Genomic DNA, 13,447 nt, shown 5'->3' with positions numbered 1-13,447 from the left:
AACCTTGCTCTTTTGGACTAAACCCTACTTGGTCATGGTGTATTCTTCTTTTTTAAGTCCATTTTATTGAGATATAATTTATGTACAGTAAAATTCACTCTTTTTTAAGTACATGGCTTGTTGAGTTTTATTTTTTTTATTATGTTATGTTAGTCACCATACAGTACATCATTAGTTTTTGATGTAGTGTTCCATGATTCATTGTTTGCTGTTGAGTTTTAACAAATGCATACAATTGTGTGTTTATTATGCTTTAATATACTGTGGGATTTAATCTGCTTATATTTTATTTAGAATAATATAATCACAAGTAAAATTGATCTATAATTTTTGGTACTATCTTGTTAAGTTTTGACATCAGAATCATACTAGCATTTTTATATGAATGAGAATGTTTCTTTTTTATGTCCAAAGAATATTAAGCAGCATAGAATGTTTGTCTCTGTTTCTTGAAGGTAGCTGGGATTTGCCTTAAAATAAAGCAAGACCAAAAAAAAAAAAAAAAAGAAAAAGCACAAAAACTCTCTGGGATTTGTACCTGTTGGGGACATACTTTCTTGAGAAATTATTCAATATATTCCTTGATGATGGTAGTAATGATAGTGATGATGAGGGCAATAGTGGTAAGATTTTCTTAGGACAGTTTTCTTAACATATTTTTTAAGGAAACTTTCCATTTTATCCCAGTTTGACATTTATTAACAAAAATATTTTTTATACCTAAAAATAAATCCAAAACTTACTATATGCATTTATATCCCTTAATCTTAATATTATATAGTTTTATTATTTATGTCATTTTGTTCCTTTTTAAATCTGTTAGTTTTTAAAATTTTTTCTTATTGAGGTGAAGTTCATAGAATATAAAATTAATCATTTTAAAGTGTACAATTCAGTGCCATTTAGTACATTCAGAATGCTGTGCAATCACCACCTCTATCTAGTTCTGAAATAGTGTTTAGTGTGACGGAAGTCACACTGAAATGAAATCCCATACCCATTAAGCAGTGACTTCTTATTCCCCCCTCCCAAGCCTCTCCACCATCTATCTGTCAACATGTTTTCTAGCAACTGCGCTATTTTACATTCCCATCAGGAATGTATGAGGATTCCAATTTCTCTACACATTTGCTGACACTTACCATTTTCTGTTTGTGAAAAACATTTGTGGTCATCCCATTGGGTGTGAAGTGTCATCTCACTGTGGTTTTGGTTTGCATTTTCATAATGATTAATGATGTTGAGGTATTTTTCATTAATTGTTAAGTTGGAATTGTTCTTTGTATATTCTGCATATTTGACCCTTTTAGAGAAATGATTTTCATATATTTTCTTCCATTCTATAAGTTTTCTTTCCACTTCTTTGATAATGTCCTTGATACTCAAAAGTTCTTAATTTTGAAGCAGTCCAATTTCTCTATTTTTTGTTGTTGCTTATGCTTCCAGGATCATATCTAAGAAAGCATTGCTAAATTCAAGATGATGAAGATTTACCCCTGTTTTTTTCTCATAATTTTACAGTTTTAGCTCTTACATTTAAATCATTGATCCATTTTGAGTTAATTTTTTATATGATGTAAGTTAAGGGTCCAATTTCATTCTTATAATTAGGGATATCCATAATATCCAGTAGTTTCAGTACTATTTGTTAAAGAAACTGTTTTTACCTCATTGAATTGGCACCATTGTTGAAAATCAATTGGCCATAGATGTATGGGTGTATTCCTAAACTCTCAATTCTAGTCCATTGATCTATCTATATGTACATCCTTATGACAGTACAACACTGTTTTGTTTACTGTTCCTTTGTTGTAAGTTTTGAAATCTGAAAGTGTGGATCCTTCAACTTTGTTCTCCTATTTCAAGATTGTTTTTGGCTAAAGGGATCCCCTTACAACTCCATATGAATTTGAGGATTCGCTTTTTGATTTCTGCAAAAAAAAAAAAAGGCTATTAGATTTTTGATAGTGATACATTGAATCTATAGTTAGCTTTGAGTAGTATTGCTATTTTAATAACATTAAATCTTCTAATCCATGAACATGGGATGTCTTTTCATTTATTTAGGCCTTCTTTAATTTTTTTTAGTGATGATTTTGTTTTTGTTTTCTGTATACAAGTCTTTCACCTCCTTGGTTAAACTTATTCCTAGATATTTTATTCTTTTGGATGATATTATAATGGAATTGTTTTCTTAATTTCCTTTTTAGATTGTTTATTTTTGGTGTATAAAAGAAACACAACTTACCTTCATGTATTAATTTTGTGTACTGCAACCCTACTGAATTTATTAGTTTTAATATAACTTATTTACATTTTAGTAGAATTCACCAGTGAAACCATTGGGCCTAGGGCCTTCTTGTTTAAAAAGTTACAAAATATTGATTCAGTTTATTTATTTATCTGTTTCTCCTTGTGTAAGTTTTGGTAGATTATGTCTTTCAAGGAATTTGTCTATTTCATCTAAGTTATCAAAGTTGTAATATTCCTTTGTTATCCTTTTAATGTTTATAGGATCAGTAATTATGACCCCTCTTCCATTTCTGATGTTAGTAATTTGTTTCTTCTCTCTTTTTTCTTGTTTAGCATGACTAGAAGTTTAACAATTTTATTGGTTTTAGAACCAGCTTTTGATTTCATTGATTTTCTCTATTGCTTTCATTGATTTTTGTTCTAATTTTTATTACTTCTTTTTTCCTGCTTATTTTATATTTAATTTACTCTTTTTTTCTCAAGTTTTCTAGGATAGAAGCTCAGAGTGTTGATTTTAGATCTTTCTTCTTTTCATATATATGTATTCAATGCTATAAATTTTCTTCTCAGCAGGGCTTTTGCTGCACCCCACAAATTTTGAGAAGTTGTATTTTATTTTTATATAATTAGAAATATTTTTAAATTTTTCTTGAGACTTTTTATTTGACTCAGGTATTATTTAGAAGTGTGTTGTTTAACGTACTCATGTTTTAGAATTTTCCAACTTTCTGTTACTGATTTCTACCTCAATTCCATTAGGTATGAAAGCATACTTTGGCTTCTATTCTTTTAAATTTATTCAGATATGTTTTATGGCCCAGGATGTGATCTGTCTTTGTGAATAACAGTCTCATGCATCATCTTGGTGTATGTTCCATGTAAGCTTGAGAAGATTGTGTATTCAGCTGTTGTTGGGCATAGTAGTCTGTACATGTTAATTATATCCAGTTGATTGATAGGGTTATTCAATTAAACTGTATCCTTAATAATTTTCTGTCTGCTAGATATGTCAATTACTGATAGAAATATTGAAGACTCCAACAATAATAATAGAATTGTCTATTTGTCCTTACAATTCTATCAGTTTTTGCCTGACATATTTTGACACTCTGTTGTTAGGCACATATACATTAAACACTATTATATCTTCTTGGAGATTGACCCCTTTATCATTATGGAATGCCCATCTTAATCTCTCATAATATTCCTTGCTCTGAAATCTGCTGTTCTGAAATTAATATAGCTACTCTAGTTTTCTTTAGATTAATACTAACATGGTATATCTTTCTCCATCCGTTTACTTTTAATCTCTCTATACCTGTATACTGAAAGTGGGTTTCTTGTAGACAACATACAGTCTCATTTTTGGTTCCACTCTGATAGTTTCTGCTGAACCCAGCAGGTGGGTAAGGGCAAGCAAAAATGACTCAAAATTTTCTTACCATTTTTAAGTTGCCTTTTTGGTGTCAGTGTTCACTTGGTTGCTGTAAACCTTTTTCTTTTTAAGCTTTTATTTATTTATTTTAGAGAGGGGTGGGAGGGGGAGAGGGAGAGAGAAACTCCCAGCAGACTCCACACTGAGCGCAGAACCCAATGAGGGGCTCAGTCTCACGATCCTAAAATCAGACCTGAGCTGAAACCAAGAGTTGGATGCTTAACTGACTGTGCCATCCAGGCACCCCAGTTGCTATAAACCTTTGACTACTTTCCAGAGTTCTGATAATGTTGATTAAGACAGTTTTTGCTTGCTTTTTCAATGTTTTTGTAGAGGGATAAAACACTGGAGCCATCTACTCTGCTATTTTTATGTACGTCTGTCAGATATTTTTATATTTCATTTGGCTTTTCAATGAACCAACTTCTTTTTAATTAATTCTTATATTTTCTCTAATTTATTAATTTATAGTTTTGTACTTAATGTCTCTTAATTCTTATTTTATTTTATCCTTTTTCTAATTTAGACTTGAATGTTTAATTAATTAAGTTTTTTTCTTTAAAAACAAAGTTGTTCAATGCTATGAATTTTACATGAGCCTAAAGTTAGCTAGGTATCTTAGGTTATTAAACATAATAGCCTCATTATTTATTTTTCTCAAAACAGCCTGTAATAGTAGTTTTTATTCTCCATTTGATCTAAGAATTATTCTTTAAAGTGTTATCTTAAAATTTCTAAGAGATTTGTTTTATTACCTGGGCTTCTTGTTATTTCTACCTATTGCATTGTGACTAGATATATCTACTTTAAATATTTTGATGCCATAAGTATAAAGATTCATGAGTACCTTATATCTACTGTAGATTGAACCATTTATCAAAATAAAATGCCATTTTAAATCCCAATGTCTTTTTTTGTTTACATTTCTATTTTGCCTGCCATTAATGTCGTTAGTCCTTCTTTTATTTTTTTGTCTTTGCCTGGTATATTGCATCTTTTTATTTTCTAAAGTTATGTCTTTAGGGATGTCTCTAGCAAACATAAATTAGTTGACTTTTTTTAAAGCTTAACCTAGTAATATTTGTCTTTTAATTGAGAAAGCTAATGCATCCACTTTTTTTGGTGTTAACTGGTATTTAACCATATTCCTATCATTATGTTTTATTTTTTTGTTCGTATCCTGATAAATATGCTCTTTATGTGTTTTGTTTTCTTTGTTTTATTTTGCATTATCCCATTTTAGTCCCCTTTTCTGCTGAAATTTTAGAATTTACTCATATTATTTTTAGTCTATTGTATTTGTAAAGCCTTTCCCATTTTTTGGTGCCAACTTTAAGAATGAAACAATCTGTGAGCTCCTCCTCCTATCCCTAAATGAAACAATTATATAAACATATGGTCCCCTTTATCTTCCGTATTTTGTTCAAAAAATCTGTATTACCAATTATAGATATTCTAATTTTTATATTTTGAATATTCTCTTTTAAGAACTTGTTTGTGGCATTTATATTAAGTTTCATAAGCATATTAACAATAATAATTATTTAGAATAAAGTGAGTTTTACTAGGTTCATTTCTCATAATTTTTTTTTCTTTATCACTCTCTTCCGGATGTGTTCCAATTAATTTTCCTTTTTTTTGAAATGTGAAGTCAACATAATATTCTGGACCTCTGGGAATGTAATGTGTACCTTTGATTAATCCCTACAGTGTTTGAACAATGTTTAAAAGTGAATGCCTTTAGCCCAGCCATGCTTTCTAGCTTATCCCAATTTCCATTGCTCCCTTCTGTCTACTTGATCTATCTGCCTGCATTGTAGTTTTTGTTTATAAATTCTTTCTAAACCTTCTTAGGCCACATGCAATTTAAAATATCCAAATGTTTAAAATATGATTCTAGGTTCTTACACTGAATGACACTCTTTTCTTTCCTGCACTTAGGCTTTGGAAGATCAGGTATGGGAACTCTTGCAGGAAGCAGACAAGACAGCTGAAGAGAACAAGGATCAGAGTCAGGTCTATGATGCCATGGCCAACACCTTGGGTGAAGCATGGGCAGCCCTTGTCTCCATGCTTGAAAGAAGAAGGGAGCTCCTGAGGTTGAGCTCTGAATTTTTTGAAAATGCCTTGGAGGTTTGTGTTTAAAAAAACTACTTTCACATCAGAGCAAATAGATAGCACTCCTGAAAATGTTTTATTTCTACAAATAGACATTACAATCAGTTTTTAAAATGGCAGAATGACCAAATTATATACATTTAATTTTTGATTGCCAAAACATAAAATTGTTAATATTTTAAATATAGCTCTTCAAAAAAAAAAAAAAAAACCCTAAGGGACACCTAGGTGGCTCAGTCGGTTAAGGGTCTGCCTTAGGCTCAGGTCCTGATCATGGGATCCTGGAATAGAATCCAGCGTTGTTGGGCTCCCTGCTCAGTGGAGAGTCTTCTCCCTCTGCCCCTCCCCCCCCGCTTGTGCTTTCTCTCTCTCAAATAAATAAATAAAATAATTTTAAAAACCCCTAAGTACAGCTAATTAAAATTAAGTAAAATATTAAGTAAAAATAGAAACTCTTATCCATAAGTCACTATGACTTATTACTTTATTTAGAAAATGGTAATACAGTTACTAAATCAAACAATTATCCCTAATTTTACGATTATTAGGAAATGTTGGTCTAAAGTGTTCTTGTTGACTTAAAGATGGAGGATAGAATTTCTTCTGCTATTTATGAAAAGGCAATTGAGGAATATTCCATAGAATAATTGACTTGTAAGCATAGATTTTATAGAGTACTTTCCAAAGGCATATAGTTGGATTCATAGTTTGAACTCATTAAAAATTTAACGAAAGAAAAGTCCTGGACCTGGACCTAAATGACCTAAGGTCATTTCCTCCTGTGACTATTCTTGAATTCTGAGATGTTTTCACAGTTCCCAATTTCAAAATGTGCAACTCAAAGAACATTATCAAAAGAGCTGTTGTGTTGGTGTAAGACAGTTATTGGAAATTTCACTTTTGACTTCTCTGTCAAGTGGCAGTACATTCATCTTGATGGGAGAGCACTGCTTCATTATGATAAAGCACTAGCTTTGAAAAATATGACATTTCCAAACTCAAAATTCGGTCTTAAATCCAAAATAATAAAGGAAGGAAGATTAGTAATAGAACATAAAAGTTGGGGTAGACAATCTCATGCATCATGAACACGTTTAAAAGTAAAAGAAGGAGCCAAAACCTTATTGTAACTTTTAAGTTTTGTTTTCCATGGTTTGCATACAGAAGCCCAACTGTAGTTCATTTTACAGATCATCTTGGGAAAAATTTCCCATATAGTTTTCTTCCCTGAACAGAAATCAGGTGAAATGCACCTACAGGGTCAAATTGTAGATACATCTGATTCATTCCATCTCAGTAAGTAGGGTATAGATGTCAACTGCCCTTGAAATTCATTTGAGCACAGGAAATTATCTTTCTTCAGACATTAGGCCCAATATTTGTTTCTCATGGGATAGTAGCATTAATGCTAGCCCATTTTCTCTCTGATAAGAAATTATTTCCAGGGCGCCTGGGTGGCTCAGCTGGTTAAGCGACTGCCTTCGGCTCAGGTCATGATCCCAGGGTCCTGGGATCGAGTCCCGCATCGGGCTCCCTGCTCCTTGGGGAGCCTGCTTCTCCCTCTCTCTCTCTCTGCCTGTCACTCCCCCTGCTTGTGCGTGCACTTTCTCTCTATCAAATAAGTAAAATAAAATCCTTTAAAAAAAAAAAAAAAAGAAATTATTTCCAGATATTGCATGAAGTAAAAGGAAATACTAAGCCAACTCATAATTCAGCCCACCACCCTGATTTTTGGAGAAAAGATATGGTTTCTTGTATTATCCTGCTTCCAGTTTTGTGGGTCACTTAGTACTAAGCTGAAGGCAAACTCCTTTCCTGCCCCTTGTGTTGCCAAACTATTTTCATCACTGATTAACAATAATAATAATAATAATAATAATAATAATGAGAATAGGGTCTTTGCAAAGTGTTCCACTCTTGCTACTTCTATCCTGTGCAAGATGCAAAAAGAAAAATGGGTGATAGAAAATATCCATAAGGTAAAAGTTAACAGAACTTTAGGGAAAACTTTTCTGAGTAGCACATTGTTTGCTTATTTATTTATTTTAATTTCAAATAACAGTTGAAATATGTTATAAGTTATACAGTGACTCCAAAACTTTTTGTAATGTTCTACAGAGAAAAATCAAATCACCTTCTAGGGTTGGTTTTGTTTGTTTGCTTGTTTGTTTTGAAACTTCTCTTTGAAGAATACCCTTAAAATAAGCTATCAGAAATGGAATGAATTAAAGTTGTAAATGATGTGTGGATAGGATTCCCTTATTGAACTATGATGCATGCAGTTCCATAAAAATATGAAATGACTTCTTATTGCATGGTTGATAATTATTACGGGACTGTTTCTGACTCACTGACTTAACCATCAGACAGGTTATTCTCTTGTTAGACACTATGCTGCACATTAGGGACGCTGTCCCTAAGCGACAGTGGCTGGTATCCACCAGATTGTTCTAACACGATAGTGGAGGCCTTCTCCATATTTCCAAAGAGAACATGTTCATTAGTCTCTCTCTCATCATTCCATGCCATTTATAACTGGATTTTATGTGGCTATGGTAATAATAAAAATATAGTACTTATATTTTATATATATAGAAAGGAAGGAGAAGAAAGTTCTTTTGCACTTTGTAAATTGACTATTTGTAAACACACGACCTCATACAAACACCCTCAGCCCACACACACACACACACACACACACACACACACACACACAAACACACACATCATCATATAAACACACAAACACATATACAGTCAGCTAGGTCATGGATTCATGAAAAACATCTACAAATCACCCAAAGTGGCACATTGATTTTTTTTTTTCAAATGTCTTTCCCTTGTATTTGTGTTGTAGTTTGCTATTAAAATAGACCAAGCTGAAGATTTCCTCCAGAACACCCAGGAGTTTGAGAGTGCTGAGTCCTTAAAATCACTTCTTCAGCTTCACGAACATCATACCAAAGGCAAGAAATATGTTTATTCCTCACATAAGTTCTTAGAGGTTTTATAATATGTTCATGTGAGAATGCTCATGTGTGACAATGTATTTTAAATTTATCTGTTTATACCTCAAATTGTTCCAAGAAAGTTTAAAGCTTTATTTTTGGTCATCTGCTTCAAAAAAGACATAGTTGTAAACTATTCTAAGGGGATGTTAAAGGAACAGCCTCCAGAGAGTCAGTTATTCAATCTGCTAGGTTTTAGCTCCTGAGGTCAGAGGCCGTTCTCACCTTGTTCTTCCTTGTATCCTCAGTATCTAGTGCAGTGTTGGCACATGGTGGATCCTCAGGAAATATTTCTTGAATAAATTGTTGAATTCAGTAAATGTTCCTTCTCAGGGTCAGGAAATGAAGATCAGCCTTTAAATAACAGCTCTGGATAATGAAAATTGTCCTTCACTATTATAGTTATTAAAAAAGGGGGGATAGTGGACTTTTTCCTCAGGAAGCCTACAGTTTGGTTGGGGCATATACACATTTATTGGCGGGTTACCTGTGGGTCCCTGTTACACTGCCCAGCTTACTCTGTAGTAACAATTCATTTCCATATTTGTCTCTATCACCAGATTGTGAGACTCTGGAGGGCAGGGGTTAGTACAATCTGAATCTCCACAATGTAGAATAGCATCGAACCCGAAGTATGTTTATTGAGTGTTATTTGTATTTAATTCCAATGTAAGACACAATACAATGATATAAACTGGAGCAATAAACAAGGCACTACAGGGACATTAAGGAGGAAAAAATGGATTCTAAGCCCTGAAGGATCACAACTGAACCCTCCAGTTTTCCAAAGTCTTCTTAAAATGAACATAATACCTAAGAAGCTTCTGCTCAGGAACAATCATATTATCACTTCCTTGTTCTTAAATGTTCTTAAATATGTATTTTAAATGTGGCTGAGATATAGGTTCACTGGAGTCCATTATACTATTTTCTCTACTTTTGTGTATATTTGAAAGTATATTTGAATGAGTTTAGGAAACCATCCCATTGAGGAACATTTAGAATATTTAAAAAAATTTTAGGAAGAAATATCACCCATGATCTCAATGCCAAGACTATGACTTTGATACTTTTTAGAAATTACTCTTTTGGAAAGATTGCTTAGCAAGTTATAAATTCACTTAAGTTATGTACATCCCTCATTTATCCATCTTGAATTTGTAATTTATACTTAAGTATGGCAAACTGTATAGGTATTAGTATAAAATCTACTTTAATATAAACTTTCTTAGATATAATGACAATCAAAACAAATAATAAAGATTTATTAAATATTTACTTGCCTCACATCACAAGGCATTATGTCAGAAAGTAGGGTTTTATGTATGCAAAAATATGATCTTTAAAATAAACATACCATAGAGATTTTGTATTTCTTGAAGTTCATGATATTCTATCTAGATAGTTTAACCTTGAGGAAAAATACATCACTTTGTATGATCAACTGATGGAATAAATTACTAGGAAATCACAAATAATAAAAAAGTTAAGATATAAGAAATTAACAGAGGAAGAACCAAAGACTGACAGAGGAAACTGAGGGAAATACTTGTCCACTTTAATGACTATCATGGTAGCAGTAGTAGACTGATTTTAGCCTGGGTATAGTTTACAAGTAGCTTTGGCCAGAGACTCCATTCCTAGTGGTACTATGGTAGTAGTTATATTATTTTGGCAGATGTGAAACAGAGAACCAGAAAAAGATTGCAAATGGAAATTTTGGCTAATTGTATATATCCTGTAGGAACCAGAACAGTTTGGCCTGTTCTACTGTCAGTCTGCAATGCCCTAGCCCTTAGAGCTATGCTTCCCTCTCTCATTTGAAAAGTCTAGTGTGTAAGAACTAATTATGGAAAGGAAGAAAAGGAATACTATGTGGAAACCCTGCCACTTGCCCACATTTCCTCTGTGTGTGTGTGTAACTTTTCACAATATCGTAACAAACTCTTCAATGCAGAGGAATTATGTATACGTATATAGAGAGAATCAGTATACTGATTAGCATAAGATGAACAAATTAAAACTCTTTAGTTTGCTACACAAGGCCCTCTATAACCTGTCTTCACCTTGTTTTCAAGTTCTTTCTTTCCCTTCTACATAAGAACTTGCTCTAGATAGGTAGGTTTTTTGTTTTTTTTTTTTTTCTGGCCCTCCCTCTCCCATCTTGTTAATGTTTGCTTCCATTTCTTTGAGAGATTTATTCTAATGTTATCCCTGCCTTTTCTTACTCTGTCTGAATGATCTCATCCTCTTTTTGGTTCAAGTTGTTTTTTGTTGTTCATTGCTTTGCATCGTTAACTCCCAATAAAATTGCCCAGTGCACATAATCTTCCTCATTCTAAACAGGTAACACCATCTAATACTTCATTGGACCGATATAAGTCATATGACACAAACTACTTCAAATTCTTTCCTTTTCATGTCAAACTCTCTCTTCACAATATCTTCACTTATCTCATTCTCTCTTCCAGCTCTCCAAACAAAAGTGTCAAGTTAAAAGAGATAACTGGCCCAACTACCACAGCCTCATTATCACTGTGCAGTTAACTGCCGAATGTTAGAAAACTGTTCAGAGTGCCATGGGAGAGTGGAAAGAACACTGAGCTTCTAATCAGAACACGTGGCTTTTAGGACTGCTTAGTCCAGTTCTAGTTGTGTGATGCTAGGTAAGGTACTTAGTCTCTGGATGTTCTTCATAGTTCTCCCTGTCCTAAAAATAAAAAAACAGTATATTCAACCCTGCTGATAGTCCCTTTTTTTTTCTCCCCTCTAACAGCAAATGTCTCAAAGATTGCCCTGCCTTGTTGACTTCACTTCATAACTGTCCCCACTTCTCAACCTGGTAACTTGGCTTCTGTTTCCACCACTTTCCTATCACAAAATCTCATGCCTTCTCAAAATCTTTTTTACATCTCTAGAGAACCACTGATCTCTAGCACTTATAGCTCTCTTAATTCTTCCCTCTCTCTTAATATATTTGATCTCATTCAAGCATTCTGCAGAAATTATTGAACATTTCTCCCATGCCAATCACTATGCTAAGTGCTGGAGATATTGTCATGGTCACTGTCTTCATTTTGACTTGGAGCCTGATGGCAAAGGGAGACCTTAATCAACTAACCCAACACATAAGTAAAAAACTATAGTTGTGATAAGAGCTGTTAATGAGAACAATTAATTGTATTTGAATTGGGATAGGATTTGATTCAGTCTGATTTATGCCTTGAGGAATTGGCAGTTGAGTAAGACCTAAAGTATGAGTAGAATAAAGGTGGAGAAGGAAGGGATTAAGAATGGTGTCCCTGGGGTGCCTGGGTGGCTCAGTCGTTAAGCGTCTGCCTTCGGCTCAGGTCATGATCCCAGGGTCCTGGGATTGAGCCCCACATCGGGCTCCCTGCTCTGCAGGAATCCTGCTACTCTCTCTCCCACTCCCCTGCTTGCGTTCCTTCTCTCTCTGTCTCTCTCTCTGTCAAATAAATAAATAAAATCTTAAAAAAAAAAAAAAAAAGATGTCCCTAGCAGAGGACACAGTTAAAAGTTCTGGGGCAGAAGGGAATGTCAGAATGTCAGATTTGTGATATAGTTAAAAAGAGAAGGATGAAGAGTAGAGAGATTGAGATAATCTGAAAGGGAAGATAGGAACCAGACCATGCCAGACCTAAAATCACGTCAAGGGGTCTGTCCTTAATTCTAAGGCAATTGGAAGCCATTGTGTGTGTGCGCGCACATGCACATGCATGTGTGCATGTATGTGATGTAGTGTATTTAGAAAAGACCTGTCTGGCTACATACAGAGAATAGATGAATGGATTGGAGAAGGATGCAAGAGGTGGCTGCGCAAGTCCAGGCGCAAATAATGTTTTCTGTAGTAGGAAAGGAGAGGAGTAAACACACGCAGGAGATAGAGGGTGGAATTGATAGATATTGGTAATGAGGGAGAGGAATGTGTCATGGATGACTCCTGGTTCATAGCCTTTAAACTTCAGAATTAGTCCATTCACTTCAGAACGTAGAACACATCAAGGCTGGCAGGCACCTTAACCAGCATCACACCACTAAAAACCAACTGACACAGTGCCCAAGTCCCATGATCTTTCCCCTCCCTTACTGAATTACACTGTCACCAACTGCAGCAACCTATCATTTGGCAGTTAATGCTACAGAAATTGTTACGTCATGTTATCTGACCAGATGTATCACAGACATTTTCTATTTACACATTTGGATTCCTTACAGTACAATTTATTGTTAACATAAAAGTTATATATGTTTTAAATTATACCAAGCGTTTGAATATTACTATAGAAAAGCTTGCTAATGTCACTACTCTTTTTTCTTTCTAATTTTCTTCTAGAACTCTTAGAACGATCTCTAACCCTTTTAAACAAAAGTCAACAGCTCACTGACTTCATAGAAAAATTCAAGTGTGATGGACCTAATGTGAATCCTGAGTTGATTCAGGGAGCTCATAACAGCTGTCTGAAGATTGACAGCCTTCTTGAACTTCTACAAGATAGGAGACGGCAACTTGACAAGGACCTGAAGCAACAGCAGCAAGAATTGGGTCAGGTTCTGCAGATATGTCAGTGGGACCAGCAAGAAAATCAGGTAACCCAAAGGGGAGTTGATGATG

At 34.0% G+C, this 13,447-nt stretch overlaps 1 protein-coding gene across 3 annotated transcripts in view; it reads left to right on the top strand.

The window, feature by feature from the left end:
• Nucleotides 1-13,447, top strand: part of CCDC141 (coiled-coil domain containing 141) — a 204,292-nt gene that overhangs the window by 62,571 nt on the left and 128,274 nt on the right. For 2 of the 3 annotated variants that reach the window (XM_027590871.2, XM_027590870.2), the window contains 3 exons: nt 5,630-5,821; nt 8,664-8,772; nt 13,169-13,422. In XM_027590871.2, coding sequence (XP_027446672.1) covers nt 5,630-5,821; nt 8,664-8,772; nt 13,169-13,422 — 555 coding nt within the window. Of the gene's footprint in view, nt 1-5,629; nt 5,822-8,663; nt 8,773-11,385; nt 11,481-13,168; nt 13,423-13,447 lie in introns of those variants that run through there. The other variant, XM_027590872.2, reaches the window with a different exon arrangement.

The sequence above is a fragment of the Zalophus californianus genome, chromosome 3, assembly GCF_009762305.2.
Source record: "Zalophus californianus isolate mZalCal1 chromosome 3, mZalCal1.pri.v2, whole genome shotgun sequence".
NCBI lineage: Eukaryota > Metazoa > Chordata > Mammalia > Carnivora > Otariidae > Zalophus > Zalophus californianus.
Note: the sequence above shows the minus strand (reverse complement) of the source record. Positions and strands in the feature narration are given on the sequence as shown.